Source organism: Gavia stellata, chromosome 23 (assembly GCF_030936135.1).
Source record: "Gavia stellata isolate bGavSte3 chromosome 23, bGavSte3.hap2, whole genome shotgun sequence".
NCBI classification, from domain to species: Eukaryota; Metazoa; Chordata; class Aves; order Gaviiformes; family Gaviidae; genus Gavia; species Gavia stellata.
Window position 1 is genome coordinate 11,451,192 of NC_082616.1, and position 22,849 is coordinate 11,474,040.

At 35.6% G+C, this 22,849-nt stretch overlaps 1 protein-coding gene across 5 annotated transcripts in view; it reads right to left on the reverse strand.

Annotated features, from left to right (window-relative positions):
* Positions 1 to 22,849, reverse strand: part of EML6 (EMAP like 6) — a 115,088-nt gene that overhangs the window by 26,555 nt on the left and 65,684 nt on the right. For all 5 annotated transcript variants that reach the window (XM_059828432.1, XM_059828434.1, XM_059828435.1 and 2 more), the window contains exons 13-27: positions 21,877 to 21,995; positions 21,019 to 21,205; positions 20,217 to 20,322; positions 16,616 to 16,709; positions 13,115 to 13,215; positions 11,043 to 11,245; positions 9,561 to 9,672; positions 8,699 to 8,826; positions 6,935 to 7,076; positions 5,586 to 5,738; positions 5,183 to 5,314; positions 3,346 to 3,434; positions 2,541 to 2,717; positions 2,229 to 2,430; positions 1,885 to 2,011 (exon numbers count right to left, since the gene is read on the reverse strand). In XM_059828432.1, the coding sequence (XP_059684415.1) occupies positions 1,885 to 2,011; positions 2,229 to 2,430; positions 2,541 to 2,717; positions 3,346 to 3,434; positions 5,183 to 5,314; positions 5,586 to 5,738; positions 6,935 to 7,076; positions 8,699 to 8,826; positions 9,561 to 9,672; positions 11,043 to 11,245; positions 13,115 to 13,215; positions 16,616 to 16,709; positions 20,217 to 20,322; positions 21,019 to 21,205; positions 21,877 to 21,995 (2,072 nt within the window). The remainder of the gene's footprint in view (positions 1 to 1,884; positions 2,012 to 2,228; positions 2,431 to 2,540; positions 2,718 to 3,345; positions 3,435 to 5,182; positions 5,315 to 5,585; positions 5,739 to 6,934; positions 7,077 to 8,698; positions 8,827 to 9,560; positions 9,673 to 11,042; positions 11,246 to 13,114; positions 13,216 to 16,615; positions 16,710 to 20,216; positions 20,323 to 21,018; positions 21,206 to 21,876; positions 21,996 to 22,849) is intronic.

The window sequence follows — 22,849 nt, forward strand, 5'->3', positions numbered from 1 at the left end:
ATCTGGCCATTGTACCACTGGCACTTGTTATTTCACGTGTAATAACAATTTAACAGCATTCACCCAAAATAAAAAAAAAAATTCCTTTTTTAACTCAAAAACATTCATGTCTACTAGATAATACACTACGCCTTTTTATAGAAAAATGGAGGAACAAAGACTTTGTGTGAGTAAATGAGAAAATCGAAAGAGATATCCTTAAAAGAAGGGGAAAAGAAATGGTTGTGGTCCAACATTTTATTGAAAAAAATCACTAATCCTCCTGCTGCATGTTTTCATTAAAACATTGTGATAAAAAAAAAAAAGGGTGCAACATTTTTCTTCTCATTTTTCACACCCAACATTTGTTCTCCTATTCAAATACCAAGTGAAAAATTATTAATTATTACTTTCTATCTATGATGTTCAGCACTGCATTCTTTGAGAGCTTTAAAAACATAAAAAAATTTATTTTCCAAAGGTCTGCATGAGATTAGGAAGTATTACTAACTCCATTTTGTATCTTGCAAATCAGGACACCAAGGAGATTTAAACCCTAAAATCTCAGAAGTTGCCATTAGTTTTCAGTAGTCAAGTAAGAGTACCTTAGACCTTAATCTGTTCAATGTAATCATGTGTTACATGTTTGTTCAAAGAACTGCTTAAATGATCTCCACTCACAGCTATGAGTGTGCAGTTTTTCTGCAAATTCAGCCATACTTCTCTCAGCTGACAGCAGGAAATTAGGTACGCAGGGTTAGAGGCTGCCTGCAAAATATTCTATTTGCCAACCATCACCAAGAAGGTCTGTGACAGCAGCAGGAACAGCAAGAAGGCAGCTCTCCACAGGCTCCAGAGTGCTCTCTTCTTGCCATCCCAGCCTCTTCCTACACACAGCTCTGTCATCTTTTGCAACACCTGCAGCAGGGATCCTACAGTGCACCAGCGCTTGCTTCTGCACCCGCTGTATTCCCTGAGAACTATGCATCCTGTTCTCTAACTAGGGCAGGATCCCTGTGGGGAGAACAATATGCCATCACACTACTGGTACTGTTACTAGTCATGTGTTCTGGGTAAACTGAAGGGAAAGAACTAAGCTTAAACTCTTTCTGCGGGTTAACCCACAGCAGTCCTTTTTGTCAGTGCCCAACATTAGGCAAAAGCAAGAAAACTCATGGTAAAAGAATGACCACTTACAAAAAGAAATTCTATCAAAAGAGTCTGCATGGATTCACAGTTGAGTCATCAACTGGATTCACAGGTGTAGATGTACTGTTCCAGATTACAAAGAGGAATGTACTTTACTGGTTATAGATACTCCTGCTCTGTCCCAGCAGCCCTGTCCCAGTCAGAGCTGTTACTCACCCACTCCCCTAGGTCTGTGCTTCACTGGACCTCACCCTCTATGCTTAGCTCTTACGTCTTTTCTTTACTGTCCTCTCCAATACTGTTCTCCTTCCACCTTACTTTTGTCAGAATAATTCAGCCTAAGGCCAATGTGTGCCATGGGAAATTTCAGCTTTAACAACCTGACACAGTTATAAGCAACTGAGAATCTTTCAATGAAAACATCACCAAAAGCCTTAACTACAAAGTATTTGCAAGCTGACCTTATCACAAACGCCCTGCTGCAGACATATGCACAGCTACCCATACTAATTAGGAAAGAATATAACTGCTTATGCGAACAGCAGAAGAGAACACAACACTCACAGGTGTTTCACTTACATATACATATTTTTCTCCATCACATTAACATGCTGTACCCTGCGAACACCATTTTAAATGTTATCTTGTGAATTTTAAAATTCCTGTCTTATTTCTAAGGACTAATTTTAGCTGAATGAAAAGAGATTCAAAAGAATGCGATGTACATTTGGAAACAAATGCCTTTGTGTGACATACCTCTCTTCTACTGAAACTTCCTTCAGCTGTTGATGTGGTTTTGTCCCTTCCATTTCTCGGATGCTTACTGCATAGATCTTAGTGGTATAGTCAATTGCTTTTTCTCTTGCAACATCACTATCATAACCTTAGAAAAATAAAACATAAAATGAAACAAACTACCCTTGTTTCATAGTGGAAGAGTAGAAAACAAGAAGATCTGCACCAATAAAAGGAAGGAAACAATCCTACCAAGCTCTCCCTACACTGAACTTTAGCACATGAAAGTTTCTTGCCCACTTCAAGTTAAACGCCTGTGTGAGTCTCTGTGGAACAAAGACTAAATTTAAGACAATACTTTTTACCTCCATCTTCTTCTGCATCTGTGTCTGATTCTTCACTATCAACCAGCTTACTCTCCTGAATGCCCAAAAATTCTCTGGTCCAGATCATCAAAGCTGTATCAGCACCACCTACAGTCAGCAGCACAGAGTCATTGTGTAACCACCGCACATTGGTTACCTGTGCGCTGTGACCCACGTACTTCTTGAATTTCGCATGTTGGCCCTGTAGCACAAAGAATTCGCATATTAGCAGTCTGACATATTCCCAACAGTGTTTTCCTTAATCCCTTTTCTTGTGCAGTTTCTAATAACAGAAATAAATATACTTATTACCTTCACTGGATATGAAAAAAGCTTCACAAACCCAAAATCATCTCCCGTAGCTAATAGTGTTCCATCTTTTGTAAGACTAGCTGCATTTACAACGGTGACATCACTGTGCATGGGCCAAATTCCTTCACAAGTAGGACCAAGAACACATGTCCAGGTGTCCCACTCAATCTTCTCTATCTGCAATCAAAATTTCCCCAAAAGAAGTCATCTTAACACATACCAAATACACACTGGTTTCACGCGTATATTTTTCTATGTTTGATATTAACTTAATTTTTTAGTGTTTTTAGAAATCGTTCACTATTTCCAGCACGTTAATACAAACCGCCTATCTTCATCAAAAGGCTTAAAAATTTAAACATTCCCACTTTCCCAAGGTAGAGCATGATTTGGATATAAATCTCCTTAAAGATTTTCTGAGGTGCTAAACATTGGCAATTTTGTAGAATTATGTGTCACAAATCATCAACACCATGAAAAGCCAGGCCATATTGTTTAGAGATGGTTTATAACCTGTATGCACACTGATTACACAGAAAGCAGGTGATTTTTCAGGGGGTGATGGGAAATGGCTGCTATTAAGCAAACAAAAACAAATGTAGAGATACAAACAAAAACTTGCAAGTTCTACCATTTACAAATGCTAGAAAAGACACTATACAGAATGATTAAATAATTCTAACCACTGTAAATATAGTATTTCAAAAGGAAAAAATTACACCATTTGAAGACAAAACATGCTAATTCTCAACAGTCCAGAAAAATAACTTTCACAGTAAAAGAATCCAGTAAGCATCATTCGTACCTCAGCAATTCTTATAATATGCCTTTTCCCCCTGGGTGCTTCAAAAAATAGTTGTTCTTTGGCACCAGAATTGACTTGCAATAACTTTCCTAGATACAAAATAAGAGTTTATTATGAATCTTATTCATTATTATGAATATTATCAACTTTCTTTTGATTAAATGAAGAAATTTCTAGGGGTAAGCTAAGAAATTATCCTCCAGAGAGTTATTCACAGCAAAAGTAAAACAGATGCTTAGAATCACTCTCATAAGAATCCTATACTCCTGATTCACTGCAGAAGTAATATTGTAAATACCATCCAACATCCTTAAAAAATTACTGTCTTCAGCAAATCACTTTCTTCTGATAAGAAATAATTTGCTTGTGTTTTCATCATCACGATAATGGAAAGTTAAAAAAAATAAAGGCGTATGCTATTAATTTTCATAACAATTTTGCAAGACAGCTTTGCCAAAGGTTAAAAACATTGTAAGCTCCTGTCTATTTTGCACTGCCTAACTGGCATACAGTCCAGCTATGCACCAAACTGTCCTTGAATATGAAGTTCACCATACCCATACAAATACTGTGATATTAGGAAGATAATCCTACGCAATTGATAGTATATTAGCAAGTATTTGTGCATGAAGAAGCAAAAAATGCTTTCAAATTCAGTTTTACAATATTTCTTATATAAGAAAATTAAAGGTGTTTTCTGAATTTTTCAAATTATAACAACTATACTAGTGTAAGAAATCCTGTGGGGATTTGTTATGTTAAAAGCAGTTCTACAATACCTGAACTGCCTAACTGCCAGGGAAAGCACTCTTTTGCTGAGGAACACTGGATTAGGTTATCAACTGATAGGAACTAGTGCAGTTCCAGCGCTGCTATATTTTGACTGGGCATCTTGCCCTTTGTTACATGAGCTATATTCAGTCTGTTGGAATCACCGACAACAAGAAGCACAACATGGGACTATAGTAGTATCTGACCGGTATAAGACAGATTATACAGTTTTGTATATTAATCCTTTACGTCTAGAAGTTCAGTTAGAGTTTCCAATAAATACCATTAAGGACACAAAGAATTTTCCGTTTTCTTATACTTCATATCTGCACGTTAGACATCCAAGAACTGGCTCCTACAGATCTGCAGGTATGATCAGCCAAATCGCTATTATCGTGTGTACACCTATCAGATTGTCAGGGCTGTCAGCAGGCACGGAGTGCCAGCTCAGCTGCAGCACAGCCCACTAGCTCAAAAATGGCACCCGGACCTGAACGGGTTCTGAAGGGAGGCTAGCTCCTGTTGCTGTCAGTGAGCCTGCACCATGTCTTGGGACTAGCACAACAGCGGAAGCAGGGCTCAGACACACAGGTGGTTCCGCACAGAATCATATTAGGCCTGGGAAGGCTTATTTGCACGAGCTCATTATTGATTGTGCTAGACTTAATCAGTTGTGACAATAAGGCGCTCTGGCTTCATTGTCGTGATTGCCATGTAATGCTCAGCAAAGAAGAAAGGAAATTGGACATAATAGGTGGAAGAGAAAAATGTGCCACGCTACAAAACTATAAAAAGAACAGGGCAAAGAAAAGCAATATTATGTTCGTAAGTGACATTTTAGTCATACGTTATCAGCACTGAAGTACCATGCACTCTGGTACAAATGCTACACGCGAGGATGAATTCCACCAACAAATGTAATTGCACTGAACCCATATGGTGCTTGATGTTGAAAAATCATTTGCATTAGTAGTTACAGTTTATCTTAGTAACTGGTACAAGAACAGTTTTCCGACGTTCTGTTCTACAGGCATTTAAAATCTGTTTCTCTGGTCAAACACTTTACCTCTTGAGTCCCAGTCAATGTGTGTGATATAGCTAGATGCACCTTTACAAATGCCAACTCTTTTGCTGGTAAGTACATTGTAAATATCTACAAAATTATCATGGGAAGCCACAGCCAGGTACTTTCCTGATTCTGTAAAGAAGAGACACCAAGGTTATTAAAGGTGTACATGTTATAATTATTATTGTTATGCATTTTTACTACTGTAGTACATCCAAAGGCACCGGTTAGGGGTGGGCCCCATTATACTAAGCTGCATACAACCATACAGAATTGTAAAGTATTTAAATGCATGGAGTACATATAAAGCCAGTCTACCTTCTGAACATTAAATCTTTTGTCTAGAGGAGAAAAACAAACTCCAAGATAAACACTGCCCTTTCACCTTATCATCTGATTATACCTCGTGAAAACTTTATATCTGAGATCATTTCCTTTCTGTGGTGAAAAGAGACCATGTCTTCAACAGTGTCAGCATTTACCACCAGAAAACTCCCATCATTCAACCCTACAGCCAAGGCTTTCCCATCAGGAGAAAAGGCACAGCATCGTCCACCTACAAAAGAAAATGGAAAGGAGTTTACAAACTTGGGATTGAGAAAACCATCAATGAACTGCAACTGTAAGGTTTTCCCATCAGCTATATACTTTTAAAATAGATTTGTTGTTTATCAAAACAAATATATTATGTGGAAGGAGGGCTATGATTAATGTTTTTCTAAATGGGAATGTACCCTCTGTATAGGCTGTTCTTGAATAGACAATGGTGATTTGATTAGTCTTGAAATGGGTTTAGGTGAAAATACCACCTTCCAACTACGTTCTAAACACACCAATGATAGAAATAAAATTAAAAGAAAAAAAAAAGAAAACATACAGAAAAGAAATCCAGATGCAAAATTCAAAGACTCATTATGGGCAGCATAACTACATGTCTTTCAGGGATACTACACTTGAAAGCTTCGTTATATGACTGAATAATGGTTCCTTTCAGGTGGAGCACATTTAAAACAGAGATGTACTACACTTCCTCCACTTACTTTTCGCCTCAACATTATTTCTGACCATACTCTCTCATACAGCTATCCTCATCCGTCCCTGAGTTCACCTCTCCAAAACATTTGACTCTGTTTTCCCTCAGCCAGTTAGAGTTCCTGTGCTCTGGATCTGTCACTGAAAATGAAGCATGTTGAATTTACACCATAAAATTTCCTGGAGGACATCAATGAGTAACTGAAATAAGAGTAATTCTGAGAAGGCAGCATTTCAACATAGCTCATCTAATTTTATACAGAGGAAAGGGCTGGAAAACTGTTCATTTTCCAAGAAGTTGGTATAACATGTAAAGTTCATTTTGCCACTGAAGGCTGATTGTGCTCAACATGCAGAAAATTTTACATTTGTCTTTATAAGGAAACTTTTTAATGTCAGCAACAAATATGCTGGCCTTAAGTATTCTTACAAAGGAAAATAACTGAGGTCAACTCGTTCCCTTTGAATCAGAGGAAAATAGATTAAAGTTCATTTTATTATTATTCATTACAATGGATTATAATCCTTTTTCTTTCTACTCTTTTCATTGACTTGACACACGCCAAAGACAATTTACTTCCTATGCTTCCAATTTCTTAATGACTGTGTCCCCTTCCTACCTAATTAATGCCTGTGATGTGCACCAAAAGCAAAGATGGAGCTGTTACAGAAAGAGAGTAGTATCATTACTATCACAGTGTATAGCCAAATGAGAATTACCTTTTTTGAGTTTCCTCACTGCCAGCATGCGGTGCTGGGATGAAAGTTCCCAGATTCGTAGTGTTTTATCATCACTCACTGTTGCACAGACGGGCAAGAGAGGATGAGCTGCCAAGCCCCAGACTTCTCCTTCCATATGTCCCTAAAGGAAATAATTTAATATAAGAGAAAATAATGCATTTGGGTTTATAGAATATGTTCTAGCACTTGCCTTGCCTCCTTTTACAAGTCTCAGGCAATAAGGCTTTCACCATCTCCTCTCAGAAATTTTCCACATTCAGAGACACCTGAATTTCTGGTCTGCTTCCTCTGATAACCATCTAAAATATACTCTTCCTTAGTTTGCTCCACTATTACTAGCCATAATTCCTGTTCTTCCAATGCTCTCTCTTCCAGACTTGAAATGAACAGGAAATAGTTATGCCCTGAACAGGACTTCATCCTGAAATCCTAATATGGGCTAATCTGTCCTCAAGGTTTATGCAATTTTTTTAGATCCTGGAGAACTTGTTTGCCCAACATACACATACTTAGTTCTTTTAGTATTTCTTCAGAACTCAGTTTTCAAACTTCTTAATCACTCCCCCTCCTTTTTCTAGATTTCCTTCAACTTGCGTACAGCTTGCTGGCACTGCATTTCAAGGTTAAATCATTTCTTACTATTCTCAGTCTGGATTTCAGTTTGGTAACTGGCATTTTTGTTGAGATGGAAGAATACCATTAAAAGAAAAAGGAGAGGAACTGTCGTGACATCTTGATTACACCTTATCTATTTTCTGTTTTGGCTCAAGTTGAGGCATGTAAGCATGTAATTTAAGCTGGATGACAATTATAACGCTTCTCTTTATCAGAAAACTCACAGCAATCAGGTAATTTTAAGGTAATTTTACTATCTTGCAACCTTACTATTCACATGAAGGGAACTATATTAGGATGAGACTGCAATTCCAAATTAGTGAATGAGTTAAATAATTTATAAAATACAACTTCGCACATTTAGGTAAGTAAGGCTGTCATGTAGGCAATACAACTTTAAAAGAATACTTTATGTGATCAGAACTAACTGGAAAGAAAAATACTAAAGAAACATTTTTGTAAAAAACAATGTTAATTTAGTCAGTTATAGAAAACAAAAAGTAAAAACTTGACAAATTATATCTCAGTAAATGACATACACAATTTCTTACATATAGACATTAGGGTTATTCAAGACACTAAACCAAAGCAACATCAAATACATCAGTGGACATATATGCAAAATTTTTTTAACCAAACTTTGCATAATAGGTTGTCTTGCAGAAAGAGGTCTCTATGCTTTGCAACACATGCAATGACAACTGTGTGTCACTGTAGAAAGCTGTCATAACTCTAAAGCAATTTTTCACAAACTAAAGTATAGGATCTTTCAGAATACACTATATTATTTCAGTAAAAGCAAATAAATGGAACCACACTGTCAAATAAACTGTGGTAGCTCTACTCTTCATTTTTCATTTTTATGTTGGGTCCTAAACTGTCTAAAAAATTCATAAAAAGTCTCATCAGTCTTTGAAATTAATGGACTGTTTGTTTTACCTTCAGAATTCTGTAATCCACAATGAATCTCAAAGTGATTTACATAAGAAAGCATCAACTTCTGTCTGAGCAAGGAATGCAATGGTGGCCAACAGGATTAATGAAAACAGAAAGAAAATTACTGGGAAAATCTTATAATGTCTTGTATTTCTACAGGGAATATTTTGATATGGAAGATCTATACAGTACCTGGACAAGTAGAGTCATAGGGCCACTTTTATCAATTTCAAGTATCTCTCCATTTTTAGTTCCCACTAGTATGTGCCCATGTCCTAGACTGATGGCTCGAATAGAGGGATTGTCTTCTAAAAGTAAACCTGAAGAATACAAAGATATTAATTTTAGGTTTTTACTGTGAAATCAAAAGGAGCCTCATATCACCTATAGTTTATACAACTTATATAATCTATAATTAAAATCTGTTTAAAATCATGAAACATGAGATACACTTGTCTGATCAAACTACTAAATAATCCATGGATTTAATTAATAGTTCAAAGGAGGGGAGCTTGTGCTAGTCTGTATTGTGGCAATATAAAGATTGATATTTTACTGCTTTAACAGTGACAGTGTATAAGGCGTTCAGATGCTCCAGCAACATGGACATTACTTCTGTGATTATCTGTGAATATCACTTTACAGACTTCCACACTGATGCCCGGGGAAGTACAATTTAACAGGTCTTTCCAACTCATAGGGACCCTGGTGTCACTACATGAAATTTGGCCAGCTGAGGAAGCTAGCTGCTAAACGGAACAGATTTTGGAACAGCCAGACTCACAGGCTTGTGACTTTTCTTTTTAAAATCATTTCTTCAGTGAAAACAAAGCCAAATGTCACAGAATAGAGGAGGAAATAGCAGAACAAACTATAAATGGCAAAGATTGTGTGAAATACAACTTACATAAATCAAACCAGAAAATTCCAGCACAGAGTAGTAAGTAGTATATTACTGTTCCCTTTGTGTTCTGGTAAGGTTTGTCACCTATTACTGCCATTTTACCACTCTTCATGCATATAGTCCTTATTAAAACACACTGAAAAATAATACCTTTAGAACTAGCAGATAGTGCTGCTCTTTTAATAGCATATGTCTTCAGACATCTTTCAAACATATCATCCCAAAGTGCCACAATTCCATCTTTTCCACCAGTTACAAAACCCTGTATGATCACAGTATGAAAACATATACAAACGTCAGCACTCATATATTACTATTTAAAAAGACATGTCCAAAGCCAGTATAAATTCTTCCCTGCATTTTATTCACGTGTCCCATGAAAAATATTGGAGCCTATACCTATGAAGAAAAGATGTAAGAGGAGAAGATTTAGAGTTGCTTTTCTAGGATTATAAAGACTTACAACCATGCACAGTGCATACTATTGTAAATAGTAATGCTGGACCATAACATGGAAAAATATATGCTTCATCCTTAGAAGAGGCAGTAGTTGGTAATAACAGCTTCTGAAGTTATTCCAAATTCAATGGACTTAACAGATGCTTCAAACTGAGTTCTAATAATGCATAGGGACCAATTCTTTGATTAATTCCCTTGGGAGATTCTCTTTGTCTGTGCCAAGTGAGTGCAAAATGCAGCATAAATAACTAGACAGCAAAAACGTAAGTGAAGAGTATGTTTAGAAGGTAGAGTGCCAAGATCAAATAGAAAAATTGATGGAAAAGCTAGGAACAATCAATTAGGGCCAGAAAGGATTGAGCGACAGGGTTCTTAACTGACCTTGATATATAAAAGTGTTAATAGCTAATATTCTTCTTCTCATGCTATACTTTTAAAGTTGAAACTACAATCTCAAAAAGGATATTCCATTATCAACATCTTCAAATTGCCAGTGGATTTCAAGTGGCAAAACTTTGCCCCAACCTCATTTATGTTATGTCAATAATATATTTTGCCATGGTTTCTTTTAAAGATTTATTGATGCAACTGAAGGAAAATACTTTTGATATCTGGAGTAACTACCTCAGAAAAACAAAACCTCTGGATATTTGAAGTCTTGCTTGCTTAAGATACAGCGATAATATTATTAAAAAATTCATGTTTCATATTTTGGAAACTGATAATGCAAAAATATTTTTGGGATCTGGTTGAAGAGGCAGTGAATGTTACTTGTTACTCTCCTGTGGTTTACAAATAAGAAAATGACATGCGTGAGCACAGTGAGAAATAAATTCTGCATCTTTAGAGGTCAGAAAGCTATTGGTCAGGTAACGAGCACATATAATGTGATGCTTATAAATACACATGTATTAAATAACAGAAGTCATTAATATTGGTTTTGTGATTTTAATCACATTCAGATTCATCCAGTGCAACTTGTTTTCTATTACAGTTTTGTTTACTAAAGCACCTTCAATGTTAGTGCAATGTAGAACAATGTATTGCTTACATACACATGTACAAAACCTGAGTAACTTTGTTGGGAGATCTGTTAGTTATACACTTCTAAAATCCAGTATTGCAGCAAAAATAATAAAGATGAATGGATCATATACCCAAGATGATAAATACCTTATCCAATGCATGCATGGCAAATACAGGTCCGTCATGGGCTTTCACTGTCTTAAGCAACAGAGTATCCTTCCAGATATAAATGTCTCCAGTAGCAGCACCAGAGAAAACTAGATCTTCTATTCGCCCATATGAAACGCTCATCATAGTTTCCAATTTTCCAGTAGTTCCAAATGTTCCTCGTTTTGATGTAAAGCCTCCACCTGCAATACAAACAAAAGTAAGGCTTTTTGTATTTCAGTTTGTAGCCATAGTGCTGTAAAGGACAAATGCCTTCACCCCATCACCTCTTGTGATTGCTTAAGACATAGTAGATAACAGAAATACTGAAAACATAGTGCGCAAGGGAAAAACATAATAAAAGAAAGTCAATCTAGTAATGACAGTTTTGAAGCAGTACAGGCTCTATTTTTAAGATTGTTATTTCCAAGCAAATAATAAATTTTGGCGAGGAACTGTATAAGAATTAATACAATGTCTGGCAGAATATTTTTTGCACAGAACAGCCTGCCAAGCTCCTGCCAAGTTTTTTCTCTTTAGAGGTGACCACAACTATGCATGATATACTAGAGGTTTGTTTTAGTTGTCCAGTGGCAACCTGACAATTTGACAGCAGGATTTGCTCCTCTTCTGATTGTCAGAGAACCAAATTGCCACAGACTTACTTGGTTCAGAAAGCAGAAGCAGCCATATGTGCTCATAAATTGAGTGCTTCAGACACAAATACAGATACAATTACAAAATAATATAGGCAGTGGTGTCCTTGCATTAAGACATCATGTATTTCACAGTGAACACCAGACTGATAGTTCCAATTCCACTGAGCAAATGTTAATTCAAAATATACCACTTTTATTGCAAAGAGACTATTCCAAGAGTAAGATACTGCTTAATGCAGTAATAGAATTTGGCAACCAGCAATGCAAGTCTGTTTAATTACTACAAAAATAACCTAAACACAAAAAATGCATTAAAAAAATTACAATTTTTAATCTGAGAGCACCTGAACCATTTGAACTCTGTGAAGTACAGTATAAGTATAGGAGCTTCTAAAACTATCTAATTTTGAGTTGTCTTGAGTTCTATTTTTAGCTGCCCTTGTGCCGTCTACCTTTGCTGAATTTTACACACAGCAGATGCTCTCTGAGATCTTTTTACTGAGCACTCGTGTAGTGTGTATACAGTTAAAAGTCATGAAGAACAAAAAATCCAGTCCTGAATAAAAAACATCCTAACTAACTTTGCTGTCTTTCTCAGTTTGACAGAACAGTCTAGACTGATAGCGACTTCCCGTTCTGAATATTTTGCTTATTAGTTTGCAGAATCTTATCCTATTTTTAAATAATGGAAAACACATTTTCATTTGTCATTACTTAGAAAAGGAAACAAAATTCCTGTGTCATATGAAAAATATATTACCTCGATACCTTGATTCTTGTGATATCATATCATAACTTTTAGCCTAATGGATAAAATATAAATTACTACAACTGAACTTCTGCAAAATACCTGATTCTTTGTTTCTTTTTTGTTTTGCACAGGCACGTATTGTAAGGTCCATCTTCAAACCTATCTTTCCAGCTGGCACCTTGAATCATGTGCTTCCATCTCTGGAAGCCATCTCTGATGACTGAAAACCAGCTCTATCTTGAAACTGAAGGGTTGCTGAAGTGTTACATCAGTACCTGAAGTGCAAACACTACCGTTTTTAGCAGTGTGCCAGAGGCACCTAAGATTCTTAGCTACCAGCTGGCATTTTCACAACAAGGGTCATAATCTGCCTAAGTGAATTACAGGACCGATGTTTTCTGTGTGCCAAGGATGCTTGTTCAGGAGAAATCCTTAATAGTATGACTAGAGTTAAGAAACAATTAGCTGGAAATGACTTCCAAAAGGAAAGGAATATTGTGACATTTGCTGATTCAGAGGTAGGTTTTCACCCCTTTAGTATTTTGGTAACTAGAAAATTGCTCTACAAATAAAACAAATTCTTAAACTGAGAACATGATGTTCCTGTATTAAAAATATACACGTTCTCAAATAAATTAAATATAAAATATTCAATACAGTACCTGTTTGTTGCCAAAATTTGATGTGTTTCATCCCAACTGTGACTAGTTTGTCTACATGATGTGGATTACACTTCACTACAAATATTTTATCTTTATGGCCCCTGCAATAAAAATAAAAATTTAAAAAATAGGTAAGGGATGACTTAATGATTCAAACTAATTTGTTATAAATAGGCATTTCATCAAACTGGACTAACCAAACATAGTCTTTAACAATGAGAATCTTACCACCATGACTGTCATACTCTTGGTGCAAATACAACAGTATGGGTCTGTAACACTACGAGGACTGGCAGACAAGTCACAGAGGCTATGTCTACATTATCTCTACCATCATTACCCTATCTAACAAAAACTGGAGAGCCGTATTTCTGATCTGCAAGAGTTTAGCCTTGGAAGTCTGACCCACAGAGTTGGCAGAATGTATCTGAGCATACACCGTATAGGAATTAGGCCTCAGAAATATGGTGAATAAAAATCGTCTCCCACTGAATTTCAGTTCATTTAAGTCTTAATGAAGAAGCAGGCAACAAAGGTCAATTCAATTAAGAGAAGGTATAAAGGGCAACATAAATATTTAAATGGATAAGAAGTCAATTAATAAATATTTAAAATACACTGTCAAGAAAAATGAGGAAGTCTTTAAGCTACTGTGCTTCAAGACAAAAAATAAAATAAGAAATTATAAAATTATAATTTAGGAAACAGTTCATTCAGCAGCACATACATCTTCAAATTTAGTTCACGGGTAATTAAAGTTATTCTTCTTGTAGTATGTATTTGTGGGAATTTGTAGTTTAAGTCTTACTGTTGCAAAAAAATATTCCCAGATGCAAAGTGGTAATTATTTCTATTTCAGTGTTTTATAAAACACCAAAAGCAAAAATCACTAGCTTTTCAATATGAATTTTCAGGTTTTGTACTATGATAATATCGCTTTCGTCTGACAGCGGAAAATCACATAGTTCCAATAACCCTCTTGGTTTCAGTATTTTCTTTTGGTCAATCAGTCTAGATGAAAACCAGTCCTTTACACCTTTGACATTTGACGTACATCTTCTTGCAATTCCGTCTTCTGTCCCGCTACTTTGCTATAATGATGCCCAGCCTTTCAGTTCAGGCCAGTCATACTGCTTCTTCTGGAAGCATCTATCACACAGGCAAAATATACTGCCCCAAGCGTAAAATCAAACTAATTGCATCCCAGTGCAGGTATCCCTGTAAAATGACAGGAGTATGTCTGCATCTGTGATAGGATGAATAGTGCTGACACTTGAGATTTGGACTGCATGGCCTACATTTCCACCCCAATTTCCTTTGTGTCCTTGTGTTCCAAGGGACTGGCACAGGACATTTGCTCTTACAGAACGAAGAAAGGAGAAGAGCATGATGTTTACTGATTTAGATTGTAAATAAATTTGACAATGCCCGCCTCAGCTCCCTTAGGGATTGCAGTCCACTAATACAAAACACTAGGATCAAATCGGACCAGCACTGCATCAGCATATAAGATAAGAGAAGCTAGCAAAAGAAGCTCAGATACATTTAGATTCTAACAGTGTACGATTACTCAATAAGGATTTTAATGAAACTAGACAGAAGATTGTAGAGCCAAGATAGGGAAAGGAGCTGTATAATTTATTTAGGAAGCAATTAAAACAAATAAGTAAGAGTATATTCTGAACATTGCAACAAGAAAAGAAAACCGAGAAGTCATTCTGAAATAAATCAACCTAAAAAGATTAAGTAAAAAGAGTATTTGTTAAAAATAAATATAAAATAGCTACAGAATAAACATAAAGAATGTCTGTATATAATGAGTGTACACTTCATTTTTCAGATTTAGTCCTTTAGATGAATTCTTCTTGTGGGACTATATGATTGTAAGGAGATGTCATTCTATTCTTCTTGTCTGCTAAGGCCACGTGAGGGTCATGTGTAAAATTTAGATGTAATTTCTCCTGTCTTTGTTTTTGTCTCTCTCTGATAAGCACAGTAGGACATATAAAGAATGGGGGACTTGCCTTTAGGCACTGCTAAAATATAAACAATAATCTAAATTGGAACATTTTAGAAGATAAAATATTTTTTTACGCTCTGTGTGAGGACACTGCATATTTTCAATACAATAGATTAGCAATAATAGTAGATACATTGTATATGCTGAAAAGAACATGAGTACTTAATCTTGTATCTGTCCTGGGAGCAACATGAGACAGGTAGCCATACAGCCCATCATTATCTTGTTTTTAAAAGCTTAGAAGGTCCCTACGGGAATGCATAGGGTATTTCTTCACTTCTGAGTCTGAAGCATGATCTGTCTGGAGACAGTAAAACTAGGATTGCAAAACAAATGAAAATGTCATGTTTTACAACACAGACAACACTGTTGCTAAGCAAGCCCTATATCACAAGTTTTGAACAGGATTTAAAATCTTGCTGCCTAATAAACTGGATGTCTGTGACAAAATTATATAGCTAATGTAGATTATGGTAAACACACACACTTGGATCAAAATGTTTATTTCTTCAGTAATGGTATACTACTAACAGATAGTACTGCCACGAGAAAATCTTATTTCTTCTGGAACATATCACCATATAATAATAAAGTAAATTATCTTTCACAGTCACTTTTTTTGCAGTTATAATTTCTACTGACCAATGCTAGATGTTACATTGTTGCAGACAGCATATGAAATTAACTCCTTGCCTTTCTGGTATGTAAGTCCACGCCTACATGAATTCTACACAATTTTAGTATCTTGACCTCAGAGGTACATTTCATTTGCTCAAGGGTAAGACAGGAACCAGGTTCTCAAACAGTCTGATTCTTCTAACACATACAGCTAGTTTAATATAAAGAAAACGTTGCAATTCAATATTTTAGAAGAAAAAAGCAAACATGTAAACCGTAATCCAATCCTCTTCCCAACACTGGTCCCTTCAAGCAATTGCAAAAGCTTCTTCACTATCGAGTTACTAGCTAAGCTTTTGGTTAGTAACTGCAAAGAGCAAATATCTCAGAAAAAGCTGACTCAGAAGAAAGGCAAGATCAATAGACCTTGAAAAACCTATTTGTATTAGAGGAAACACTTTTTTCTTTTTAGAAAAGTGATCTGGTTATGTACACTGATGGAACCCAGCATATCATCTAATGCATAAAGGCAAATATGACATCTCTGATGACTTCTGCCCTGAATCAGGACATAAAATTGGGAGAAAATATTAACTTAACTTGAAAATCATTAAATGAGCTACAATGTCAATGTAGCTATCTCAACAGAAAGGCTAGGGAACTCTTGACAGAAATAGTTCACAGGATTTCCAAACACTAAACTATAGATCCCAAGGTTTTTAATCAGGATATATTGCTCTGAAACACCATTCCGTTTTCAGAGACGTGTTCTGTTTTTTCCTATGATCAAGGTAATACATGTGGATGATACTATTCAGAAAAATGTAATCACAGGGAACATTTATACTGAGATGTATTCTTACCTGGTTGTTGCTAGCTTTTCTCCTTTTTTCCAATCCCAAAACACAATGGCATGATTATCATCTAGCCCAACAGATGCCAAACATTTTCCATCAGCTGTTCGAAAGCAATACTTAATGTTAAAGGTGCTAAGGCTTTAGCTGAAAATATAACAGGCGATGAATACAACAAATACATTGTAACCTGAATTTCAAATTATGTATTATAAACGAAGCAAAAAAAGGAACTAACACTTTGAGAGATTAGGGTTCAGATTCACTGATGGCCTTCAGTTCCTAAAGTAGACTGCGTACAGAATTAGACAAATGAACTGAGAAAGACAGTCAACCTGCCCTACCTCTTAAGATGACTAAAGTCTATACCTGCTGAAAGTTTTATCCACAAGTGCAATCTTAGCACCAAAATGAATATCTATTGGGTGATGACGCATGAAACTGGAATCCATAGATTTCACAGAGCGCTCTACTAATCCATGACTAGATCCTCTTCTTAACTTAGGTGACTTTAAATATGGCATCATTCTTAATCAGAGACAGAACAGGTTGTGTTATAGGTCACAACAAGATTTTTCTGCTTAATTTTTTACTGGATGATTACAAGACAGGATATTCTTTTCTAGAAAAGGCATTCATTTGACTTTATTATCTTCTATTACGTTTGTATGTCCTAATTTAGTTTTTTTTTAAACTTGTATTCCTTATCAAACCATTGATCTTTCCCAAAGGCAGATACAAAACTCTCCTGTGTGTAAGTACAAGGAAGATAGGTAGGGTCAAACAAGACAATGAAAGTAAATTTCATAAAGTCCAAGTACTCCAAAATCACGTTACATTTTATTTGATATATTCCTGATCAGATGATGGTTCTTTTCCTTTGCTTGAAATGGTAACAATAATTATTAGTGTATAGTGAAATGGGTGGTTAAAAGTTAATAGGCAATGTAATGAAACATAAATATGATAGAAAATTATAAAGCTAAAATTAACTGCTGGCTATCATCTCTTCTACTGCAGGAAAGACACAGCACTACTGATAATGAGAGGAAGAAGAGCAAGAATAGAGTATCATACATAATTCAACAGTACCTAGGCATCCTTGCTACATGTTTGAAATAACGATAAACAAGACCATTGTTAACAAACTATTAGAGACAAACTACTGTCATGAAATTTTGAAAAGTTTAAAAAACTAAACCGTAATTGTTGAAGTATATGATAAGACAATTGAACTTTATAGGTTGTAGCAGGAGCTGATTACCAGATTATTTTTTTTAACTGGAGAAAAGTTAAAGCTGGAGGAAGTAGAGAAGTGGGGAGATGGCCAAAAGAGTGAACGAAAGCAATGACTTGAGAATGTTAGTTCTTGTATAAGTTAACAGATGTTAAAGGACTCTGTGCTTAAGTATATTTGACTTCAAGAATAGAAAGCGTGCCACTGGCATAAATTACTACTTCTAAGTTCATAAGGCTGAGTAGGTCCTCACAGCTGGACTGGGCTTCACAGTATTGAGCGACTGAGTTCTATGAGAAGCGAGTCAAGGAGAAGGGGAATTACGGAAAGAGGAAAAGAGTTCACAGTTGAATGACACGGGAAGGACTGTAAGTAGGCAAGAAGGAATGAAGTTGAAAAACAGGACAGAAAACGAAAACTGAGTTTATTTAAAAAAATAAAATAAAGACACAAACAAGGAGACAAAAAAAAGTTAATGAGAAAGGAAAGCAAAAGAGACAGTAAGAACTATTCTATAACAGTTTTGGTGAGATAAAATGCTATGATAATAGCTGATATGAAGGTAAATATGCAGTAATGTGTTATTTAAGAGGTATATTTGTATATTTTGATGACAATAATTATTTTTAGGGGTAATTCAATTATGTAAACAGAACACGGTTGACAAAATTTTGTTGTTAAGAATACAATTTAAACTTTATTCACTTGAAACAGGAGGTTTTATGCACTAATATGGGCTATACACTCTGATTAATATCCAAAATTATAAATGTTAAATTAGCCACCAGAGGGCACAACCAAACATTGCATGAATGAAATTATAATCTTCAAATCATAACATCATCAGAATGGTCCTACAAGAGTGATCCAGCCCTGTACAATGTTTTCAGTAATGGCCAACAGCAGATGTTTTAGAAAGTGAGTAAGGGCAGAGAGAACTGGTAGTATAGAGTCAGCCACCAGATCAAGCACTGCCAAAAAAAGTTGGGAGTTTTGGGTTTCTTTCTTTAAGCTTCAAGTAGTGTGACCTGAACCTAATTTAAATATCTATTATTAACACAATGAAAACTCCCTACATAAGACCAAAGTAGCACTCTGATCCCACAGTGAGGTGAATATTTGCACAACTATCTGCTCCTCTCCATGCCAAGCACCTTAACTAAAGCCAGTTAAGAATGCAACGTGTGCATTCGCAGGATCAGGTCCTAAAGCAATGCTGTAATGACGCCAGTCATGACTAATTTTAAAAAGAGCTTTAATATTTTTATACAGATTTACATCCACAGAATATGTGGCCAGCTTATTCTTTAGGCTTTTAGAGGTACATGGATTCTAATACACAGCGTACTACTATCTGTACAGGAATCTAATTTTTTTAAAAAATGTAAACCACAAAGTAAGTATATTCTAAATATATGAACATTTGTTCATCTAGGGATCTTAATGAGAAGTTTTTTAACATCTATGCACACTATGTCAATTAGGTCATCCTTATCCATTTTCCCTTCTTCTGGTACCATATCTACTTTCAGAGCTAGGTTACACACCATGGTGGATCAGCAATTTCACATTTGAATTCCAGCTCTTGGATGAACACCAAGGCTCCTCTTCTGATAATGAAATATGACTCAGTTCCACAGACTTATCTTTGTGGAAGTAAAATGTCTTTCATATAGTCCTGTCTCATAAATGTGATCTGTGTCCTAATGAATTCTTACCACATTTCTAGAGAGGAGAATATGAAATAAATTATGTTTAATTGAAAAAAATCAGATTAAGAAAAGGATAGTTCAGCTAAAGTAATTTTTTTTTTTTTTTTAAATAGAAAAAGGGAGAATGTATTTGTAAATACTTTCATAAAGATGCAAAAGTATGGAAGTCACCACCATATGGATGGTGGTTTTCAATGCTGAATACAGGAATTACCCTTTGAGAACTGAAACAACTTAGGTCATCCATCTCAGAAAGACAAGTAGGAGAAATGGCAGACAACTGTTTGTCATATTTATGTCTTCTGTAAACTCACTGAAAAATGTGGGAATTGTTAGCAAATCTGAAGAATTGTATGAGCCTACAAATCGCATTTCAATCTCATTCATACACTTCAAGTCACCATTCTGCCTGCTTTTGAATTATTATACCACCACGTAAACAGCCACCATGTGTATTACACATCACAAAAATCAATTATTGATCAATTGACAAAAGGCCCATGACTGACTTTACTACACACACTATTTTTTTCAAAACTGTCAGCAGACTTTTAAGTAAAATTTGTATTGGTTGTAAAATTGGCTAGCTATTCAAATTAAGATTTCATCATAAGGATTGTTTTTTAAGTAATCATTTAGGTAAGTGTAGGCTGTGGCTTACCTGAAAAATCCAGTGCACACACTCCTCTTTGATGCTGGCCTTTGAGCAATGACAAGCATTTCAGTGTCTGTGTGTCCCAAACATGGATAGCAGCATCTCTTCCAACCTAAATCAGAGTGTTAATTGGAATGTTTGTTCATAGAAGTTCAAAGCACACCAATATCAGTAATTAGCACTATCATATCTTCAAAACACTCCAGAGGTAAGTACTACACTTGCCCTATTTTATCTTTTTCAATATCTATTTCCTCTTTTAGAGAAGTATCAGTAGATAGTCTCTAAAACATCAGTATTCAGTATCATATTAATGATATATTTTATCATGATATATAAAAATATATGAATATACTGAATATATCATATTCAGTACCAGATATCAGTAGAGTGCCCAACATAAAGTAGCCTTTATCTGAGTAAGTCTTTTGGATGCTACTACAGTATAAAAATACTGAGACCGACTAATGAAACCCCAAAACCTCCTAGGATGTAGATAAAATACAGCTCCTGCATTTTACAGATGAAAGCAGAGGTTCAAAGTGAATATAAGATTTTTTGCAAGGCCACAGCATAAGACTGGCAGTTTTTCTGTTATATAGGAATGATTTATTAATCACCTCAGATAGTTTCCAGTCCAGTACTCCCTGGCAATTTGGCAGGGATATAGGAAACAATATGCAGCTTACCCATATTTAGGAGGAAACACTATACTGAAGGACAAAAAGAACTACATTTTTTCTAATTCTATATTGTAAAGGGAATTTATTTCCATGTTTTGCTAAGATCATCACTTCTAAATACCCACCTGTCCAGTAGCAACATAGTCTTTCACTGGGTGAATGCTTAGGCTGAGGATGTCATCATCGTGACCAAGATACAGCCTTTGAGTGTGTTGTTGCCTATTATATACAACAGCTACAGCAGCAATATGATACACTACTTCTCCCGTTTGTGTGTAGAACAAGTTATTTCGACAGTCATAGCCTCTATAACTGAAGTAAATACAAAACAAGTTATATTCTGTTTTAATGCTATTCTGGTAATTTGTGTAACAAATTGTGCAAATAATTTGTGCATTAACTTGAAAAGACTACAGCTGCGGCACCAACTTTAGCTCAAAAATATCACAGCACACAGGCAGAGAGAGACTGTTCCCACCAAGAGCAGATATTCATGAATCTTCTCATGGTTTACTTTGCACCCAACTCCTAAATTGGTCCTGATTTCACAAAAAGAATATATAATTCACATGGAATTGTGTCCAGACAAGTTTTACAGGGAATTGGATTCAAGCAGAAATCGATCAGGCATTTTTACAAATCACAGCTATCATGATCAACTTAACAGAGAATCTTTGCTCCAGGAAACATGAAGTGTAGTGAACAGCTAGTTTAAAATGTAATTTTATAAAATGCAATGCTGATGTATTATTTATTATATGGCTACAGTCTTATAACCTTCTCTTGTTCCTTAACAAATACAACTGAAAAAAGAAAATCTATATCTGATATTCCAAAAATTGCCCACAGTAATAATGACAAACAAATTAATTGTGGGTAAGCACTGGAAAATGCTTTGCTAAGTGCTCCGATGTGAATTGATTAACATTGCTAGGATATTTTAACAATCAGAAAAAAACAAGTATTGTCTAATGTTACTCTACCCATGTATAAACTGCAACTTTAAACTGTCCTCAGGCGCTCGCTCTCTTTTAAGGAAGGGCACAGAATGGTTTTTCTCTTTACTTTGCTGTTTCAGCTGAGGTAGGTCTTCTTTGTAAACCTGAAGAATAATTGTTAAAGTTAATTGCACATCTCCAGTTTTCTAAATATTTGTATATATGAATGAAAGTGACTTTCTTTTAAGTATTAAATTTAATATATGTTACTGTGATCTTCAGTAGTTACAACACAGAGTAAGTCACTATTGGTCCCTACAGAACTTCCGATAATAACAAGTGTTTTCCAGACAATGAAGTCCCCTGACATGTGAGTGGCCCAGAACATTAGGCTGGAGTAGCAGCAGCAGAGTGTATTTTTTCTAGAAGATTCCAATGTCACTTAGTGAAAAGGAATTTAAATATTGACTGGAAATCTTTAAGTGTCTTTTAACTTCATATGTGCTTCAGTGTACATACTCAAAGCTGAACATAATGAATTAATTCTCTCTGTGGATTATGGTGAAATATACAGTAACCAACAGCACTTAAGTGATTTGCCAATGCGTCCAGAATCTCGAAGTAGAATTACAGCTCTATAAATACACTAAAGACACAAAATACTATACACTTCAATCTTTCAGTAGCGCTGAAACTCTGTGGAGCTGCTAAGGGTGTTTGAAGCATCTTCAAAGCTGTGGCACCAAACAAAGTCCATTATAATGCTGAAATACAGTTTTATTGTTTGTTTTCTGTGCCTACATTTCTTGGATTTTGCAAAAGGACAATGAAATTGCCATTCCCACAGAAATCTACCTGACTGCAAAGATGGAATACTGGATTTTTACAAGAAAGGTGTTTATATAATGAGCTGAGCTTTTGAAATGGTAGGCACACAGAGCCTTATCATATTGTGTCTGTCACTTGTATGTATTGTACTTTATCCTGAGTGTTCTCATCCATTTACTCTTGCTCCTCA